Source organism: Puma concolor, chromosome D1 (assembly GCF_028749965.1).
Source record: "Puma concolor isolate L17-30 chromosome D1, mPumCon1.1.hap2, whole genome shotgun sequence".
Lineage (NCBI taxonomy): Eukaryota > Metazoa > Chordata > Mammalia > Carnivora > Felidae > Puma > Puma concolor.
The window spans coordinates 29,680,673-29,698,406 of NC_141676.1; the positions used below are offsets into that span (position 1 = coordinate 29,680,673).

A 17,734-nucleotide genomic window follows, 5' to 3' on the forward strand; every position below is an offset into this window, starting at 1 on the left:
AAGAGCTAAATAGGATTTTAATTTTTTCAAATATGATTTCTACTTTTGCACACTTCATGTACATGCCCCACAGGAGGAAAGACAGAAGAGGTAAAAGTGAAGCACGGTGGAATTTGATTTTGCCACAACCCCAGCAAATGCCTGTTAGATTGATATTCCTTCCCTGCAAACATCTGGAAAGCAGTGGCAACAGAAAGAAGTCCTCAAAACTTGGCCGATCACTAAGGAATACTTCCTTACACGAATAGGGAGCTATGTGGTCGCCACTAGTTCTATGGGTTTCCTCAACAAGACGAAGTCTGCACGTTCAAGTTTTGAAACTATGAACTACAGTATTCCACAGATGATCGCTCCTGGTGTTTAAAAGGCCCCTGCAGAGGTCTAGTCAAAATATTTACATTCCTCTCAAACTGTACCGCCAAGGAAAAGAGAAACATAGTGAGAGGACGAATCAAAAAGAAAACTTTCCTTTCCAGGGAGCGGAAAAAAAGGTGTCAGGCCGCGGGGTCTTCTCCATCCACAGTCCTGTTCTCTTCGTTTAGATCAGGCGTGGATAACACACCTTTCCGGTGAACGTTCCTCTATGGCAGGTGCTTTAGCACGATTTTGTGCCAAAATTAGGGTTGTATCAATTGCTGAGAGCCTGTGGGCAAAAGAAAGCCGTGAGTGGGCGTGTTTAATTGTCAAGCGTGTTCCCCGGGGCGCTGCACCCGCGCTGTAAATACACAAGTGAGTGATGGGCACGTATATGTTTTTCATTAAGTGCAGCCACTGGCCCAAAGTGAGTCAGGTTCTGGCGTGGAAGCGTGTTCGAAGCTGGGAGGCGGCAGGGACGGGATGGGGGTGGAGGAAGGAGCAGGCGGGGATGATGATTAGCGAAGGAAATGACCCAACTCCCTCCCTTCTGTTTTCACAATCTGCGTCACGCTTCTGTACGCGCCACGCCAGCGGCGGGCGAGCGGGCGGCCGCGCGGGCCAGGTCACTTCGGGCACTCGTCTGGCGGTCGCCTTCCCCACGCAGGTCCTCCAGCTCCGACGCTGCCTGCAAAAGGTCCACTCCTCACACACACCCCCTCCCCCAGGGAAGGCCGAAGCAGGGACTTGGCCTGGCTCCTCGGGGTCAACCCTGAGACAGGGAACCTCTCCCTTCCCGGCGCCCCCCGACGTGGGTGCGGAGCTGGGAGTCCAGAAACCGGACCTGAAGCCGCCACCGAGCCCGGCCTGGACTCAAGCGATGAGGGAACTGCGGCCAGCGAGGAGGAGGAGGCGGCCCGGGGCGCGGAGACACCTCCGCCCGCCCGGCCACAGCCGCGCAACTCGTGCGGCCCGCGTTCTCGACAGAAAAGCACCTTCTGACCATTAGGAGTAATTCTCCATCATTCCTGTTAGAACAAGTTAATGTAAGGGTTGGGCTGGGAGGCCCCGGGCAGGGTCACGTGGGCCCCCGTCACTCCGGCTCCCCTCGCCTCTCCGGTTCGAGTTATGCCATCAAGCTAATATATTGTGACTGCTCTTCTCTCCTGTGACAAAGGCTTGCAGCTGCCTCCAAATCAATAGACGTCAAAGAAATATGAAAACAATCATGACACAAAACTTAAATCCTGGCTGGAGCCTACATAATCAGAACTGTGCTTCTGTTCTCCAAGCCGCCGATTAATTTATCCCAAAGTTTAGTCAAATTTTTATTCCGGTACCTTTTTCCCAGCAGATCCTGCTACATCTGTCGGGTTTGTAATGTAATTTGTAATTACTGCCCTTCATGTGGTCCGGTGCCTTGAACCATCTTTAATTAAAAGCATAATTAAGGGAAGATCTAAAGAAAGACAATTACCAGATGGTCTTTTTTTTTTTTTTTTTTTTTTTTTTAGAGGCGGTAGTTTCCTGGAGAGGGGCGTAGGGTCTGTCCCCGGCACCCGGTGCCTGGGTAGGGGGCGGCGGGGCCGAGCTGCGCTTGCGCACTGCGTTAAGCCTAGGCCCCGTGCCCTTCCCCGCCCCCCACCCCCGGGCACCAAGCCCAGAGGCCGCGCCCCAAGGTGAGCGCCAGCGTCTCAGCGGTGCCCAAACCCCTGGTTCTCATCGCTCTTTCCCTGGGTTTTCGGGGTGTAGGGCGGTAGCGGGGAGGCTGGGACAAGTTCAAGTTCGAAGCGACTTCCAAATCCGCGAGGGCGCTCCCGGAACCGGCCCCGCCCTCCCTTGCGCGCCAACCTGGGAGCTCAGAAGCCGAAGGACGCGAGGGCTCGAAAGGAAGGGGAAAGGAAGAGAGATGGTCAGCTGTCCCCGAGAGGGCAACCTGGCGAGGGTGCCCCAGCCTAGGCCCTCCCTAGAGCCGGGCCGCCTAGGGTGGGAGCTGCCGGTCTGAGAACCCTCGGGACAACAAGACAGCAGCGCAGCGCCCGTCGCCCGCAGCCCCGTCGGGCAAAGTGGCCCTTTGACAGCGATTGTCTCGGCTGTCGGCTCCTCCGTGTCCACTGGTCCCTGGAATTCTCAGAACAAGTTTCGAGGAGGAGGGAACAAACACATTCCCCACCCCTATCCCACCCCCACATCCCCGAAATGAATAATGTAGTCAGGAGCCAAGATTTCTGCATTAGCGCCGCGTTGCCCCGGCGGCTGGCTCGAGGATTCCGAAGTCGGATAATGGAAATTAAACTGTTGTTGTATGGCGGGATGTCATTATGTGACTGTTCATATTCAAAGTCAGGCAGCAATGAATTGTAATCATTTCAATTATCTTCAATACACTTTCTTTAGGACACAAGTTGTCAAAGATAAAAAAAAAAAAATACATTCTTGCGGCTCCGTGGGTCCATTTTCCAGACGGTTTGTTGTTCTTGCTGCCTGATTTGGTTTCGGCTTTTATTCCCCAGCCTCAGAGTCTCTTACAGAGACTCCGACGGAGTGAGCGAGCCCCGGCGGTCCTCGCCGCTTCTCTGGCGCTGCGTGCCTGCTACCAGAGTCCGGAATTGGCCTCCGTGCGCCTGGCGCGCGTATTTTGGTTGCTTTCAGGTTTAATTAACTTTGAACAACAAATATGCCTGGAGATGTAGATCTGGTGTCGCCTTGGGGAAGGGGGCCGTCGTATTATATTCTGCATCCTCCCCAGCCTTAGAGGGTGGGCTGGCTACAGCAGCCTGCGTCCCCGGAGGCCAGCGCCATGCGTCAGAAAGGCACGTGCTGGACGGTGCCCGCGCCTCCGAGATCCCTCAGAGAGCCCGGGTCCATCTTCTTCCAGCCGGGAGAAGGCAGGGAAGAGCCTGGACCAGTGGAGCCTGCTTTCCTTTGTCGAAACGACCCTCAGACCCGTGCTCGCTCCCTGTTGTCCCTGAACGTGAGGCAGTGGCGATTTGGTTGTGATGTCCTCGCGGCATGGCAAAAGAGCCCTCCGCCCCCAGCCCAGGCAGAGGGAGTAGGGGTCGCCTTTGAAGCCCACGTCCATCGCGCCTATTAGGACTAATCCCGATCTTTACACTAATATCGCTTCTCGGGTTTTTATTATAATCATTTGGGAGGAAATGAGCTCTTGCCAGGCAAATAGCACCCCGCACCCCACTTTTCATAGCTGCGCAGGGCCGAGGCCTGAACAACCCCGCGGGCAATCCCCGAGCTGCCGATATTATATTTGTGAAATGTCCTTTTGTTGAAGCTTTTAACACCTTCTTATAACGAATCATTTGTTCTTTTCTCTTTAATTTTGATAGACAATTAGCCATCAGAGATACACCAGTTGACTGTAACCGAGCATTAAACTCGCCTTTATGTAACGCTAATTTAGCATAGCTGCTTTGTTTAACTTTGCTATATAAGAACCAGGTTTTGTAGCAAAAAAAAAAAAAAAAAATAGGTGTAATTTTATGTGGGGCTTCATTTCTTTTGGCCCTGTACGCAGCAAGCCCTCTCCTCTTTGTGAAGCATTCTGCTGGGGCCTGACGCCATTTCCCGTGCCTAGCACCTGCAGGCTGGGGTGGGGAGGGGGGTGGGGGAATTAGCATTGATATAGATTTAGTTGAAATGTAATCTCTTAAATCTGTCCAAGATTCGGGGAGATAATTACACTTTCACTGAATTGCCAGGGGTCAGCGTCTCAGAGGACCTGAGGAGTTGATTTACTAACAATAGTGTTACATAAAAAATGGCGTTTGAGATTATAATGTTAATGGCTGCGGTCGCTGGGGAATGCGGCCGCTTCCAACTAATTCCACGTAACTTGTTTTTTGCCTCCCTTTTCCTCCCTCCCCTTCTTGTCCAGCTCCGTCTTCTGAAAGATTCAGAGCTTCTCGGTGTTTAATTTGGTGGCAGGCTCCGGGAGGTTAGGACGCTGGAGCTTGGGGTTGACGCGCTTTTTCTCAGAGAAATTTCGGTGACAGGTTGTGGCTTCGACATCAGGATTGGGCTCTTCCCCCACGAGAAGCAAGACTAGGGCGCAGACTTCGCACGCCCCACGCGCGGAGACTCGGGCTGGAGCGGAGCCCAGGCAGCAAAGGCTGACCACGGCTTCGGGAAGAAGCGCCGCGCCCTCCCAGGCCGGCCTCCCCGGCCCGCCTGAAACTGGACCTGCCCCGCTTCTAACCGCCTCGAGTCGCTGGGCTGGACGAGAACGAGGCCCTGCTCTGAACCCTACTCTCCTGCACAGGCCGCACTTCCAGCCCAGCAGCCCCAGACCTGTGGACACTCACTTCCCGCCGCCAACTTTCCCAAGTTCCAAGTGGAGTTTGGCAGGAGGTCTGGACGAGCGTGCAGAGAGGGCCCCCGGAATACCAAGAGACACCTCAAACCCCAGATTCTAGCTTGCGGGTGGGGATAAGCTTTGAAACTAAGAGATCAGCCTCCTTTGGGGTGGAGACGGTGAAGGAGTTTACACTCCCGCATACACTTGTCGAACTCTGGTGGAACTTGACCCACATCGGTCTCCACCCACAGAGACTAGATTCCCTGAGAAAGCCCACGACCACTCTTAACTTGAAACCCCATCGGGAGTTCAGGCACTTCAGCTGCCCTGGAAACTGCTGGCCGGCTCTTCCCCACCCATGGGCCAACCAGGAGCCCCTGAAACTGTGCACAAAAGTCAAGGGATGAAGGGGGGGGAAAAGCAGCTCCTCTTCCTGGGTAGGACGAAAAGAGCTGGTTTTCTGACCTCCTGCAGGGCAGCTCTGGGCCAGGCAATCAGAGGAGGTGTCCAGATCCTGGGAGCGTCCTCAGGCCACACCAGGGTTCACCGGCTTGGGCCTGGACCCAGGACGTGGCCATTGCTGATACCCTGGGTCCAGGAGCTCAGATTTTTTCCTGAAGGCGGGACTTTGGAGTGTGAAAGGGGGGCGCCTCTGCCCTGTACCTCTTACTCCCTTCGCGGTAACATGGGTAGGCTGAGAGCTCCAGGCTCGTCCTGCCAGACTTGGGCGCAGGCCTTGCCTAGGCTCTCCTTTGGGCTGGGAATTCTGCTTCTGTGAAGAAAGGGTGCTGGAGCCACCACTTGTGGTTCCGAGGAAAACAAGGAGCTGCCCCTTGGCCTAACACGTCCTCACCCATCTTACCTAGTCCCGTGGCGCCTGCTGACTGGCCAGGCACCAGTGGCCCACGGGGCGCTCCGGATCTCACCCGACAACTCGACAACTCGGACGGAGAGGCCTGGGCACCTAAGTCCTTGGCCCTGGGGGGTCCTTGCACACCGTGTGTTTACGTGTGTGCCCCCTTATCTTATATGTAACAGCAATATATATGTTAATTGAAAACTTCTGAATTTAAAAAGGTTGTGACAAGTTATAATTTGTCCTGTCAATGCCTGGAATCCTTATTTATCTCTTTAGCTTGCCTCCCGCTCGCGCCTGTCAGCTAACAGCTTGCCTAACTCGTTGACTTCCTCACTCATGGCACGGAAATGACAAATGTGCTGTTTTATCCGTACAATTTATTTCATTATTGTTGCCAGCACGACGCATCACAATCAATCATAAGGAAGTCCAGTTGGCAGGTGTCAATCTTGGTGTGTTTTTGTACGTCTCAGTCTATATTTAATCCAATTATAAGGGTCACGGAGTAAGTGCCAATCCTCTTGTTACAACTCACATCTTATTTAAGATTTAAAGTAAAAAAAAAAAAAAAGTCAACTCCATCACATGGATCTTTTGGGGGAAGGGAGGGGATGTCTTTGAAACCCCCCCCATCTCTCTTTCTCTCTCACTCTCTCTGTCTCTGCCTTCTCACCTCCAGTTTAAATTATGAAGCTATCCCTTTTTATTAAAGAGTTGCAGGGAATCCGAGTTTTATGAGCATTTGTGTGCAAATGAAGGCTCTCGTTATTTTGCTAAAGTAGAAGCAGACTTAATGATGAGAGATCTTTCCGCTCATTGCCCATTCAAATACAATTGTAGATCGAAGGCGGCCTTGTCACGTTGAGAAAAAGTGAATTTCTAACATCCAGGACGTGCCTGTCTACTTTCAGCGAATTGCATCCAATCACCCCCAGGGAATTCAGCTAATGTCTCAGTCTCCACCCGGACAAGGGAGAGAAAGAAATCAAACATGGTGCCACAGACTAACTTAACATGAAACGTTTAGAAAGAGGAAAAGCAGAGTTTTCTTGAATTGATTGCAATAGAGAGTTCCTTAGTGGGGAAGCAAACTGGAAGGATTTGGAGATTTCCCCAATTGTCCAAGAAAACTTTATGATGGGGTAGAATGGACGGAAAAGAGAAGAAACTAAGTATTTCTTTGAATGAGAGCAGGAAAATAATTGAATAGCAGAGAAGCCACACTCCTGCATAAATCATGCCATTATGCAGTTCTTTAGACCTGAGTGAAGAGATAGCAAATATTAGCTTTGCTAAATATTTCCCTTTTTGACACCCAGATTTACAAAACATTTCTCCAATTTTTACTTAAAATCAAAATCTTGTTTTAAAAACCTGTCACTTACAGGAGAGGAAGAGTAGGGAGAGAAGAAAGGGCAAGAGCCACAGGCGCTGCTCAGTAAATTTAATTCCTGAGATAATAGATAATATATGGATTTCTGGCTCATGTATCTATTTGAAATGACACACAATATACACAAGTTTGTGTTTTTTTTCTCAATTAGTCAGGGACTTTTGCCTCTTCGTCTATTACTCTTTATACAGAAGAGTTTTATTAAATCCCTTTAGAAACTGGCACCCATTCAGGAATAATTTTAAATCATATTATATTATTTTAAAATAATACTTTTTTTTTTTTTAAATAGAAGCTAACAAACAGGATGCATTATCCTCCAACTTAGTAAAATGAAATGAAAAGACTGAAGGGGAAACATCCATTTCTACTTTTCAATTGTTGCATGACTCAATGCCCATTCTCTCAGAAAAGAAAAATACCAAATCAATTCCTACCCACCCTGTAGCATAGATCCAACATAGGGGCTCCCCCAATCTGAAAGCTGCTTTATTTGCATAAAGCAGTTAAGGAGAGAGGGGGGAGGGGGGAGGGAGGGAGAGAGAGAAAAGAGAAAGAGAGACAGCGAGAGAGGAGAGAGAGAAACATACCTTGGACAAGAACAACAGATCTCCGCTACAGTTCAAGCCAAAACGGCTCTCTATCGTCCCCTCTCCCGCTGTCCTTCCACCCAAGCCTTGCCCTCTAATCGGTCCTTTCGCTCCCTTCCTCCACCCCTACCCCCTATTTCAGGCCCCTCACCCCCATCAGTCCCCACGTGGCGTCACGGGGCTTCGGGCAGTGGTAGGCCGGGGCTGACCTGGGAGCCCCCGTAGACCGGGCGGCTGCCAAGCTCGCTCACTGCTGTGGAGAATCAGGGTTTGGGACTACCCTGGGTGTCAGTGAATTTCAATCTGGGCTAGCCTGAGCTGAGGGGAAGCCTGGCAGAAAAGTGATTTCTTTCCCGTTTCTGGCCCTTTGCACCGCACCTACAGCCCGCCTTTGGTCTCACTCTGCATCCCAGGTTGCCAGTCGTCGATGACGCCCCCGGGCCTCCGGCGGTGCCCTTCTGCCAGGTGCGGCCTAGAGAGGCAACCTCTGCCTAGGTGGGTCGAGGCCGGGCCTCGCAGGCTGAGCACCACGAGGGGGCCGGGCTGGGCCGAGACGTCCACAAGACCCGTGCAGGCTGGAAGGGGAGTCCCCGGCTCTTGGGTTCTGGGAGGATCTCCAGAGTTCTCTCTGGTAACAAATGACCCTGGGTACCGAGTTTCGGCAGCGGCTCAACTTGCGCCTTCCCTGGTGGCGACCCCGGCACGGGCTTCCCTTGCCTCCTCCCGCCCTGCCTGCTGTGCCGGGGGCAAATGGAGAGCGGCTTCGGCGTTGGCCCGGAGCTCGGAAGAAGGGCCTGGTCCGGCCTCGCCTCCACCGCTTCCCGCTCCCGCGCGGCCCGAGCGCGCCCTTTATTGACAGGCAGATAAGCAGGCGGGGACCATGGCGTTTCCAGCGTCGCTCTCGAGCACCCTGCTGGGTTGCAGGGATCCGCGCACACTTAATGGCCTGGACTCCAAACAAGCTCGGAGCAGCCTTCCCGGCGGCCTCCGGTCCGGACAGAGGGGGTAGGTGGGGAGCGAGAAGGGGCAGAAACTAGAGAGTAGGGAGGCCTACTCAGGCTCCGGGCCTACTCGCAGTCCAGACTCCAGGGCAGACCACGGAGCGGAGGGGACCTCAGGCCATCCGGGGCCGGGGGCTGGACCAGGTCCTGGAGGGGAGCTAGGAGATTACCAAGAAACCAGGCCACAGGACAAGGCCGGTGGCGGCAGAGAAACCGGCAAACGCCTCCCAGAGCCAATCCCCAGCGGAGTCTGCCTTGGGGAGACTGGGCAGTGGTAGGGTCCTGCCCCAGATTAGAGTGGCCAGTAGGGGAATGGATGCTCGTTGCCCCTGACACGGGAAGAGCAGAGGGCTGAGATGGGAGGAAGTGTGGGGAACTTTTTAAAATAAGAAAGAACACCACGCTTCTACCTCCCTGCCAGCTGGCTCCGATTCTCCTCCCCTGCTCTACCCTCAGGGTCTCGGAGGGCTGAGCAAAAAATGAAAATAATAAAACCAAGTGCGGCCAGGAGGAGCCTGCAGACGGGCTCCCCGGACCCGCCTTCCGACCTGTTGTGAAGTCCTACACCTGTCCAGGTGTGCTGGGAGGGAGCAGCACCTCTCTCGCCTCTGCGCCCTCAGTGCAGCCCTCTCCCTTCTCCTCCCCCACCTGAGCAAAGTGCGGAGGCACTGGCGCCGGAAGCCTCCTCCGGCCTAGGCCTCCCCCTCCTCTTTTGCCCACACACCTGCTCCCAGGTCTACCAGGACTGGGCCTTCCCAGGAGCTGCCTGAAGGCCATTCCATACCCCACCACTTCCCTTCCTGCCACCTTGTCGAGAGCCCCCTACCCTCCAGGATGGACCTCTGTCACTTCCTAGTTCCAGACCCGGATGGACGCGGAGCAGGAAGGGATTAAACGTTGAGAAGCCCCCTCCCCTATTTGGGGGGAAGGGGGACTCGAGAAGGACAATGCAGGTCTAGGTACCCTTCCAACGATAGCCAGCCCAGCTCTACTAAACCTTCTCCCAGTCCACGGCGGGTGTGAGGGGAAAACAAGCAGATAGCCAGCTCGGTAACCAGGCCACCTAGCCCCAATTTCTGTTGTTTTCTCGGCTCCTGGAAGGGGAAGCTTGACTTCAGAACCTGCGATTTTCCTATTTTCCTCCTCTAGGCCACAAAGTGAGCAGTTAACCACCAAGTCAAAGATTCATTAAATCACCTATATTTTCTGTGTGACTGGAGTCTTTCAGCCCAAGGGGGCGAGTCGGGTGCTGTTTGGAGCGTCCTCACAAGAACCTAGTTGGCTTGGCCAGGACTTTGGCGTAGCCTGGGGTAAGGGCTCGCTGGTCCTCTCCCCGGAGCCCTCGACTGTGCCCAGCTGGTGACTTTGCAAGCGCGAGGGCCAGACCAGGGTACCCATCGTTCCTCGAGCTCCTCCTGAAAACCATTCCTGCCAGAGGCCCCTCTCAACCCAGGCGCAGCCTCCAAGTCCCTCAGATAAAGTGACTCCCTCGGTGATCGGAGGAGGGGACCGGATGGGCACCTGGGAAGGTAGCTGGCCAGCCTAGTGGCAGGGTCCCGCGTACCAGCGAGGAGGAAGAGAGCACTCAGGAGGACTGGTTTCCTTGGGGTTGACTACGCCCTAAATGAGGGCTGGGCGGACCCGGGCCGGGTTGGGCGTGGGTAGTTACGTGCTGGACTCTGGAAGGCCAAGGCAGGGCATAGAGCGAACCCGACTCGGGGTGGGGAGGGGAAGGCTCCCGCCGGGCCCCGGCGCAAGTCTGCGCGGAGCGGAGCCCAACTCTAGCCGCCATGACGTCACGCGGGTTGGGCAGCCAATGAGGACCGCGCTGGCATGGATATTAAGGAAAGTTAGCGCCTGCCTGAGCACCCTCTTTTCTTATCATTGACATTTAAACTCTGGGGCAGGTCCTCGCGTAGAAAGCGGCTGTCAGATCTGCCACTTCCCCTGCCGAGCGGCGGTGAGACGTGTGGGAACCCGCGCCGCCAGGCTCACCTGCCTCCCCGCCCTCCGCTCCCAGGTAACCGCCTAGGCTCCGGCCTGCGTCCGGCTCGGGCCCGGCGCCGCCTCTCTGCTGCTCGCGATGGGTGCTCCCAAATCCAAGGCCGCCTCCAAGTAGCTCAGGGGCTTGACTTTTGCTTTTAAAAGGAGGCATTACAAAGGTGGAGTTAGTGAGGGCGGGATAGCATGGCGGGCGGTGGGGGTGGGGAGAGAAGGGTTCTTAGCTTTGCCGAGGGTGCTTTTCTGCAAAAGTAGCAAAATGTTCCAGTTCCTAGAGTGGACTTCTAGTTGGGCGCTGAGCTGGGAGGGGGGGAGGGGCGGGGAGTGGGAGATGGGGATCTGCTGCTGCTATCTGCAGAAGCCGCTCGCAACCGTGAGAAATGCAGGAGGGGATGCAGTTTGCACCCAGAACTCTCCCAAATCTCAGTTCATGACAAGCAGTCGCGAAGTCCTCACCAGCGCCCGGAGCGCGTGGAAACGCCCCGCCGCGGGTCGGGCGGAGCGCTACAAAAGTTTCCAGCCGTTGCAAAGTGTAGATGGCTGGACCGAAACAAAGTCTTAGAGATGGGAGTTCGTTTCTCAGAAGGGAGCGGAGGACGAAAGAATGCTGCCCGCAGAGCTGGGCAGCACGTAAAGCCCCAGCGTGTGATTTGAGCTTCACTTCGGAAGACCTAATAATTAACGATTCTCACTGAACTAGAACGCGGGCTCTGGTTACCGCGGGCGCTGCGCTCGCTGTCTCGGTAAGAAGCTTGTGGGCGTCAGGGGAGGCTGGCCGCTGAGCGCCGGGGAGAGCAGCGCCAGGCCACTCTCCTGCCCCGGGACAGCCCAAGCCCGGCGCCAGAAGTTTCTCCGAAGTGCGTCAGGGAAGGGACCACCCTAAACTTAGGCTACCTGGTGGTTCTGCGGAGCGAAAGTTCCGAAAGTCCAGCTCCAAGCGGCCACAGACTCCGAAGCGGGCTTAGGCATGGCATAGGAGCGCTGGCCCGGGGAGGCCTCTGCGTCAGGCCGGGGCTCGCCCCTCACTCCCACTCGTGCCCTGACGCCATCTCTCTAGACCTTTGAGAGGCACCTTCGGAGGACGTTTGTATCTCAGGCACCTGTGACAGGTGCTTGGGATCACTGTCCAGCGGGGGGGGGGGGGGGGGGGGGCGGGGGGGCCCTGCCCACCTTGCCTGAGAAGCAAGAGAGTGAGGGAAGTGGCCAACCGGCCGTGCGCCTTACCTGGGCCTTGGTTCTCTCCTCCGCGGTTTCCTTTCTCCGGAGCTGGGCGGCAAGCAGGTTGCCCGCTTCGCAGTGGGAAGTGGACCTTCTCCTCCAGTCATAAATCAAACCCCGTCATCCTCGGGCCTCCTCCCTCATTAGAGATGTTTATTGGAGATCGTGTTTATTCGGCTGTCACGGCGAGAAAACGCAGTGACATAATTACCTCTGACCAGAGTTCTCTCCCCGCGCCCAGGGCGAGACTGAGACCTCCTCTGTCGCCTTCTCACTCCTGTGCCCTCCTTGATCGGAGGGCGTATGTGGTTGGCTTGTCCAGTTTTTCTTAGACCTTCTCATATAATTTGGATTATTGAATGAGTTACTATTCAAATTTCCCCAGGGCCTGGGCGTTTATTTATTTATTTTAGAATATGAAAGGAAAACCGAAGGAACCTAACGCCCCTCCGGGGCAGAAGGGGGCAGAGCGGGAGAGACGGAAGGAGAGTCCCTCTCGCTGCGCTGCGCAAACTTTCCGGCCCTCCCGGCTGCTACGCTAGGGGCCCAGACGCCACCCGGAGCCAGAGGCGGCCTGAGCAGTGGGGAGCCGACCGGGAGGGATGAATGCGGATATTGCTGGTGGTGTTTGTTGTTTTATTTTTCATTCTTTCTCCTCTCCGGAGGAATCTCAGACTTTGGGGCCCCAGGTGGAGGATTCTTGAACTCTCCCCCGCGGAACTCCGCGGAGCCAACCCGCAGCTTCACCCCCCCTCGGCCCCCCCCCCCCCCCCCCCCCCGCCTCTTGGCTACGCCGGGCTTCGGTTCCCTCCCCCCACCCCTAGTCTCCCACCCCCCACGTCTCCCGCGTTAGCCAGGTTTGTAAGTCATCATCTGCAAGTCAGAGTTAGAAACTGATGAAAAGCGCCGAATTGTTCTCTAATTGAAAATACTTTTTTTTGTGTGTGTGTGTGTGACCGCACCGACAAATATCTGGGATCCCGGCTTTTGATCCCTCGCTGCCGCCTCTGCTCCAATCGCTAATAAAACTCGCATTGAGCCCCTTAGTGCCTTGATTAACAGGCAGATTAACTCTTACTGGGGTGGGGAACAGCTTGTCCCAATCAATGTCATTTTAAAAGCCCGATACGCTTAGCTCCGGTTCCCTGGCTGCTCGAGCGAGCCAGCCATGACATTTGCTCCCTCCCCCTTCCCCAGCCTCAAATCCCCCAGCAAAGCCCCCAGTTCCCAGCTCGCTTGTTCCCCGCTGCACTCCCGGACAAATTGCAGGACTCAGTCCCTGGCGTTTAAAACAAGCAGGTGTTTTAAGTGGGAATCTCCTGGGAGAAGGGACTGAGGTGGCCTTGGCTTGCTTTTCGTTTGAAGCTGAACTCTTCTTGCCGCTTGAGGGAGGAGGTTACGGGCAACGGAGAGACGGGGAACCGTCCAGGGTGATGAAATGGAAAGCAAACTTTCCTGAGAATCCTACTTGCAAAAATCGGAGAGTGCCACTGCTTTGCAAGTATTCTACACACCAGGAGTTTTAAAACTGGCCCCTATCTGGACAACAGCAGTAGGGTCCGGGAAGCAAAGGCTTGGGAGTCCCACCTGCGTACAAGCTGTAGGGGTTTCTTCGCTGGGAGACCCAGTTGGATAATGCTTTTTAAAAAGTATTTTTCTGGGGGGGGAAGGAGGAGAGAGAGACTCTTGCCGCCTAATGTGAATGAAAGAAGACTGAACCCAGAGAGCGCCTTGACACACTTGTCATTTGGCAAGAGGTGAGGAAGGGCCAGAGCACCGCGGCTTTCCGTAGCCGAGCGTGGTCACAGCCTGGAGGCGCCACCCTGCCGGCTCCCGGCTCTCCCCGGCTTTCCCGCGGTCTGGGCTCTCAGAGGCTGCTGAGTGAGCTGGAGACCCGCAGGATGCCGGAGAAAGGAGAGGGAGAAAGACCCCGAGTGAAGGAGGCACCCCGAACTGGGTGGCAGGGGTGGGCGCCTTTGCCTTTCACGCTGGTTTGCCCTGTTTCGTCAGCTTGGCTATCCTGGGAACCCACCTTCCTAGGGCCTGCAGAGAGAGAGAAAGTCCTTTGAGGCTCTGCAAAGTGAGCAGGTGTCTGCGGAGACTTTCCTCCTTCAGAGAAAAGCTCGTCTCCACCCTTCCCCGTGCGCCAGCACCGTACTTCTGGTTGGCGGTGGAAAGCGGCAGTTCAGAGGTGTCGCGACACCGGGTAGGAGATTCTTGGTTCTGAAGTCGACAGCCGAATGCGCATCTCTCAAGCACTGGACATGTCTTTGCCTTGCCAGGGGCCGGCTCTGGACCGAAAACCTGGGGAGTGGGTACAGGCAAAAACACCAGGGACTGCTGGGGGTGAGATGCTGCCCGATCTCACACTTGTGCGCCAATACTGGTCGAAGGCTGCGGGCACTCTCAGGGAGCTGCGATCCCCCAGCGCGACTCCCTCGGCACGGAGAGCCTCCCCTACCCTGTTGGATGACCCCGGCGGCCCCTGCGGGAAGAGGCCGAAAAGACGTCCTTCTCCGGCGCCAAGGGGCGGGAGGGGGTGGGGGGGGTGCAGGAGTACCTGGCGAGAGGCGGGAAAAGGCGACACTGAAACGGAAAGCGCGATTTCCCCCGCCCTGGAGGGCAGCAAGTGGGCCTCGGTCCCGTTGAAAGCCGCAATTAAAATGGCGACCTGAGAGTTGTCTCAATTTTGCATACACCTCTGGCCCAGGCTTGCTGCACCTTCGTCCCAGCTCCGCGCGCCGCCACCAGAACGGGTACTTCGCAGAGGGCGCGAGACGCCCCACCAAGTAGAACAGCAATCGCACCCTCCTTGAGATTGCAGAGACTCTCTCCTCCGGGGAGACCAGGAAATCTCGCTCTCCAACCCTCTCTCCTTAAACTTTGAAAACTCTGCCTCCCTTTGGGCTGAGCTCCCCCCCAATATTGACACATTGGAAGCAGCCAAGTCCTTTTTGTTTCTTGTTTGTGCAGAGGGGTTTGCAAGAGTCCTCCCCTAGCCCCCACCCCCACCCAATGACGTCAGCGGCATTCACTCCCGGCTCCTGGCCTGTTATGATTTTTTTGTTGTTAAAACTTTTCTCCGAGGTGAGATGGGGGTTGAGGAGTGGGAGAAGGACCTAATTCAAAGAGCCAGTGCCCTGGGGGGGAAATAGCAACAAGATTATGGCTGCTTCTTTCCGAGGCAAAGCTTAAGAAGGTGCTAATCCACTCGGTCGCTAATTGAAAGGTTGTAAAAATGATATTTGCCTCCAGTTCGGACAGTCTCTGGGCCTCATCCCCCCCCTCCCCCTTTGCCTATGGCCAATGGACTTGAGTTCAAGCTTCTTTAACGCTTGTTTGAGAAGTAAAAAGGGAGAGAAAAGGTACGCAGATTCCTGCTGGTCTGGGACCTGGGCCCGATGCCCCACTTCCCGGGATCCTCCTAAAGTCGCGGTCCTACGAAATCTCACACTGGAGAGGCCACTGACCCCAGCGCCCGGCACCGCCTCCTTCGCCTCTGGCCTGGGTTTTCTCCTGGAATTGAGTGCTCCTGGGACGCGTGCAGGAAGGGCCATCCCTAGGCGGAAAGAGTCAGCGAGTTGTGCAACCCCAACCTGGTCCGGGCGGTGGAGGCCTCCGTTCCTTCGGAGCTCTGCCCCGGCTCCTTGGTCAAGGCGTTAGTGGGTCCAGATTGGGGAGAAGAGTGTGAGGCCCACACTAGGCCGGCAGCTCAAGGCAGCCTGCAGCGTCCTTACGGTTCCAGCTCCCAGGGAAGGCTGCCACAACGCCTGTCTGCCGCGAGTTCGGGGTGCACAGTTCGTTGATGAGCTCTGACTTTCAGCACTTCTCCTAAGTCAAGAGGAGTCAAGTGTACCCAGTGTGGCTTCATTTCAGCCTCCCTGCCTCAGCTATGCCATCCCCATTCTCTTTTGCTGGGTCCTGGGGTGTGTCCCCCATCCCAAATCTTCCACTTCCCTGCCACTTGGGCAGCAAGCTCCGAGAGAACTCGAGACTTCGCAGGAGTAGACAGCCGCTCCCTCCCCTGTCACCTTAACTGCAAGCGCCAAGGGGCGCCTTTGGAGTGTACTGAGGTGTGTCCTAATCGTCCGGCATTCAACAAATGGACTTCTGGTGTGTGGTCAGAAGAGAACAGCCATTTGCTTACTTTCCTCCCCGTTTTCTGGCAACAGCTGAAGGGGAGCTGCCTCCTGGGACTGAGCAGACCCAGGAGAGGGAATTTCGTTGTGGAGACACACGCATCGCACACAGATAACCAGTGGAACACATCGACACACGCTGACACACGGACATCACCGGCGAAGACACACACACGACTCTTCCCCAGCATTGGTCATCTTCCCCCACCCCAGGCCTCCACCACCCCTCCTCCCCTCTCGTCTCCCCCTGGCGTCCCCTCCTCTCAGGCCCCTGGAAAAGCAGCCGCACTTAGTCAACAAATGGCACGTGGGAGAAGTTGGTGAGTGTTTGGTAAGGACTCTTCAGGGCTTTTCACAAGAACCCTCTGTACACAAAGTAAGTGGCGTGTTTGCTCGGGCCTCTCCAGCCGGGGCTGTGCCTCCGCTCCGCTGCGCACCGCGGCGTCCGAAAGGAGAAAGGACTGAAGAAAGGGCCGGGGTAGCAAGAGTGGGGGAATGGGCAGGCCCAGGAGGCCTAGACTAGGGAGGCCGCCGGGCGTCGCCTAGTTCCCAGCCAGGCGGCCTCCTTTCGGCCTAGGCTTCGCCTCGGCCTCCGTCGGAGTGTTGCTGCCGGGACCCAGTGCCGTTCACTCCCCTTTTCTCTTCTTCTTCCCAGAGGCCAGGTGGGCTAAGGCGCGGCCGCTGCTGAGCTCCGCGTCCCAGCGCCCTAGCGGGGATGGGGTAGGGCGGGAGGAGAGGGCGGGCGGGGGCGGGGCGGCAGGCCGCGCTGCGCTGGAGTTGGCAAGAAAGGGCTTCGAGAAGCTGCAGAAACTTGCTCCCTCCACGAACTGAGAGTCCTGCGCCCAGCTCAGGGGGTTGGGGGGGGGGCGCGACCCGCAGCCCAGCGGCCTTCGCTCGACCCCTCAAGTTCGTGGCCGCAGTGCGGGCAGCGCTGACTCCCGGAGCGCTAGGAGCTTAGAGATGTCGGCGAGCGCCAGCTCCAGTGCCCGGGCTCGGGGGCCCAGCGCCGGGGAGAGAAGCCGGGACCCACCATCCGAGCCGAAAACAAGTGTATTCATATTCAAACAAACGGACCAATTGCACCAGGCGGGGAGAGGGAGCATCCAATCGGCTGGCGCGAGGCCCCGGCGCTGCTTTGCATAAAGCAATATTTTGTGTGGGAGCGAGCTGTGCATTTGCATGTTGCGGAGTGATTAGTGGGTTTGAAAAGCGAACCGTGGCTCGGCCTCATTTCCCGCTCTGGTTCAGGCGCAGGAGGAAGTGTTTTGCTGGAGGATGATGACAGAGGTCAGGCTTCGCTAATGGGCCAGTGAGGAGCGGTGGAGGCGAGGCCGGGCGCCGGCACACACACATTAACACACTTGAGCCATCACCAATCAGCATAGGTGTGCTGGCTGCAGCCACTTCCCTCACCCACACTCTTTATCTCTCACTCTCCAGCCGCTGACAGCCCATTTTATTGTCAATCTCTGTCTCCTTCCCAGGGATCTGAGAATTGCTCTCACACACCAAACCAGCAGCGTCCGTGGAGAAAACTCTCACCAGCAACTCCTTTAAAACACCGTCATTGCAAACCATTGTGGTCTTTAAGCAACAACAACAGCAAAAAAAAAAAAAAAAAAACCAAAACACCCCAACCAACCAAAACTCTTGACAGGAGCTTTGACGAAAGAGGATGCCTCATAAAGGTGAGTCCGCTTCTTTCTTCTTGCTTCATCTTAATTGCAATATTCAGGCAGGTCGCCCCTTTCCTCCCTCCTTCCTTCCTCCCTCTGGCCGGTCCCCTCCCCCACTGCTACGCCGGGAGAGTTGGGCCGGAGAAGTTTCCACGCAGGAGCCCAAACTTTCTACTTCCAGCGAAAGCCCG

General features: G+C 55.9%; 1 protein-coding gene and 1 long non-coding RNA gene across 5 annotated transcripts in view; one reads left to right on the forward strand and one right to left on the reverse strand.

Annotated features, from left to right (window-relative positions):
• LOC147576574 (uncharacterized) lies at positions 1-15,738 on the reverse strand. 4 transcript variants are annotated; one of them, XR_015240935.1, is made up of 4 exons: positions 14,289-15,720; positions 13,761-14,032; positions 11,735-11,905; positions 1-643 (listed from the first exon to the last, which is right to left on the reverse strand). XR_015240935.1 is itself a non-coding variant. In XM_086677752.1 (4 exons), exons 3-4 carry the CDS (start codon positions 11,833-11,835, stop codon positions 10,401-10,403), a joined length of 348 nt encoding a protein of 115 aa, XP_086533878.1. In that variant the 5' UTR covers positions 11,836-11,905; positions 13,761-14,032; positions 14,289-15,738; the 3' UTR covers positions 10,118-10,400. The 4 variants fall into 4 exon arrangements, 2 of the variants coding, with proteins under 2 accessions (XP_086533878.1, XP_086533879.1); XM_086677752.1 differs by lacking the exon at positions 1-643 and adding an exon at positions 10,118-10,647 and having other exon boundaries at positions 14,289-15,738; XM_086677753.1 differs by lacking the exons at positions 1-643; positions 14,289-15,720 and adding an exon at positions 10,118-10,647 and having other exon boundaries at positions 13,761-14,254.
• Positions 15,307-17,734, forward strand: part of LOC147576575 (uncharacterized) — a 6,176-nt gene continuing 3,748 nt past the window's right edge. The window contains exons 1-2 of the long non-coding RNA XR_015240937.1: positions 15,307-16,187; positions 17,352-17,555. This is a non-coding gene — a long non-coding RNA (uncharacterized LOC147576575). The remainder of the gene's footprint in view (positions 16,188-17,351; positions 17,556-17,734) is intronic.

Bases quoted from the DNA above. Each gene is read 5' to 3' on its own strand.
- LOC147576574 (XM_086677752.1), bottom strand. From the start codon at position 11,835: ATGACTGGAGGAGAAGGTCCACTTCCCACTGCGAAGCGGGCAACCTGC. The intron at 10,648-11,734 runs GTAAGGCGCACG...TCCTTTTAAAAG, and splicing joins AGGAGAGAACCAAGGCCCAG to CAAAAGTCAAGCCCCTGAGC.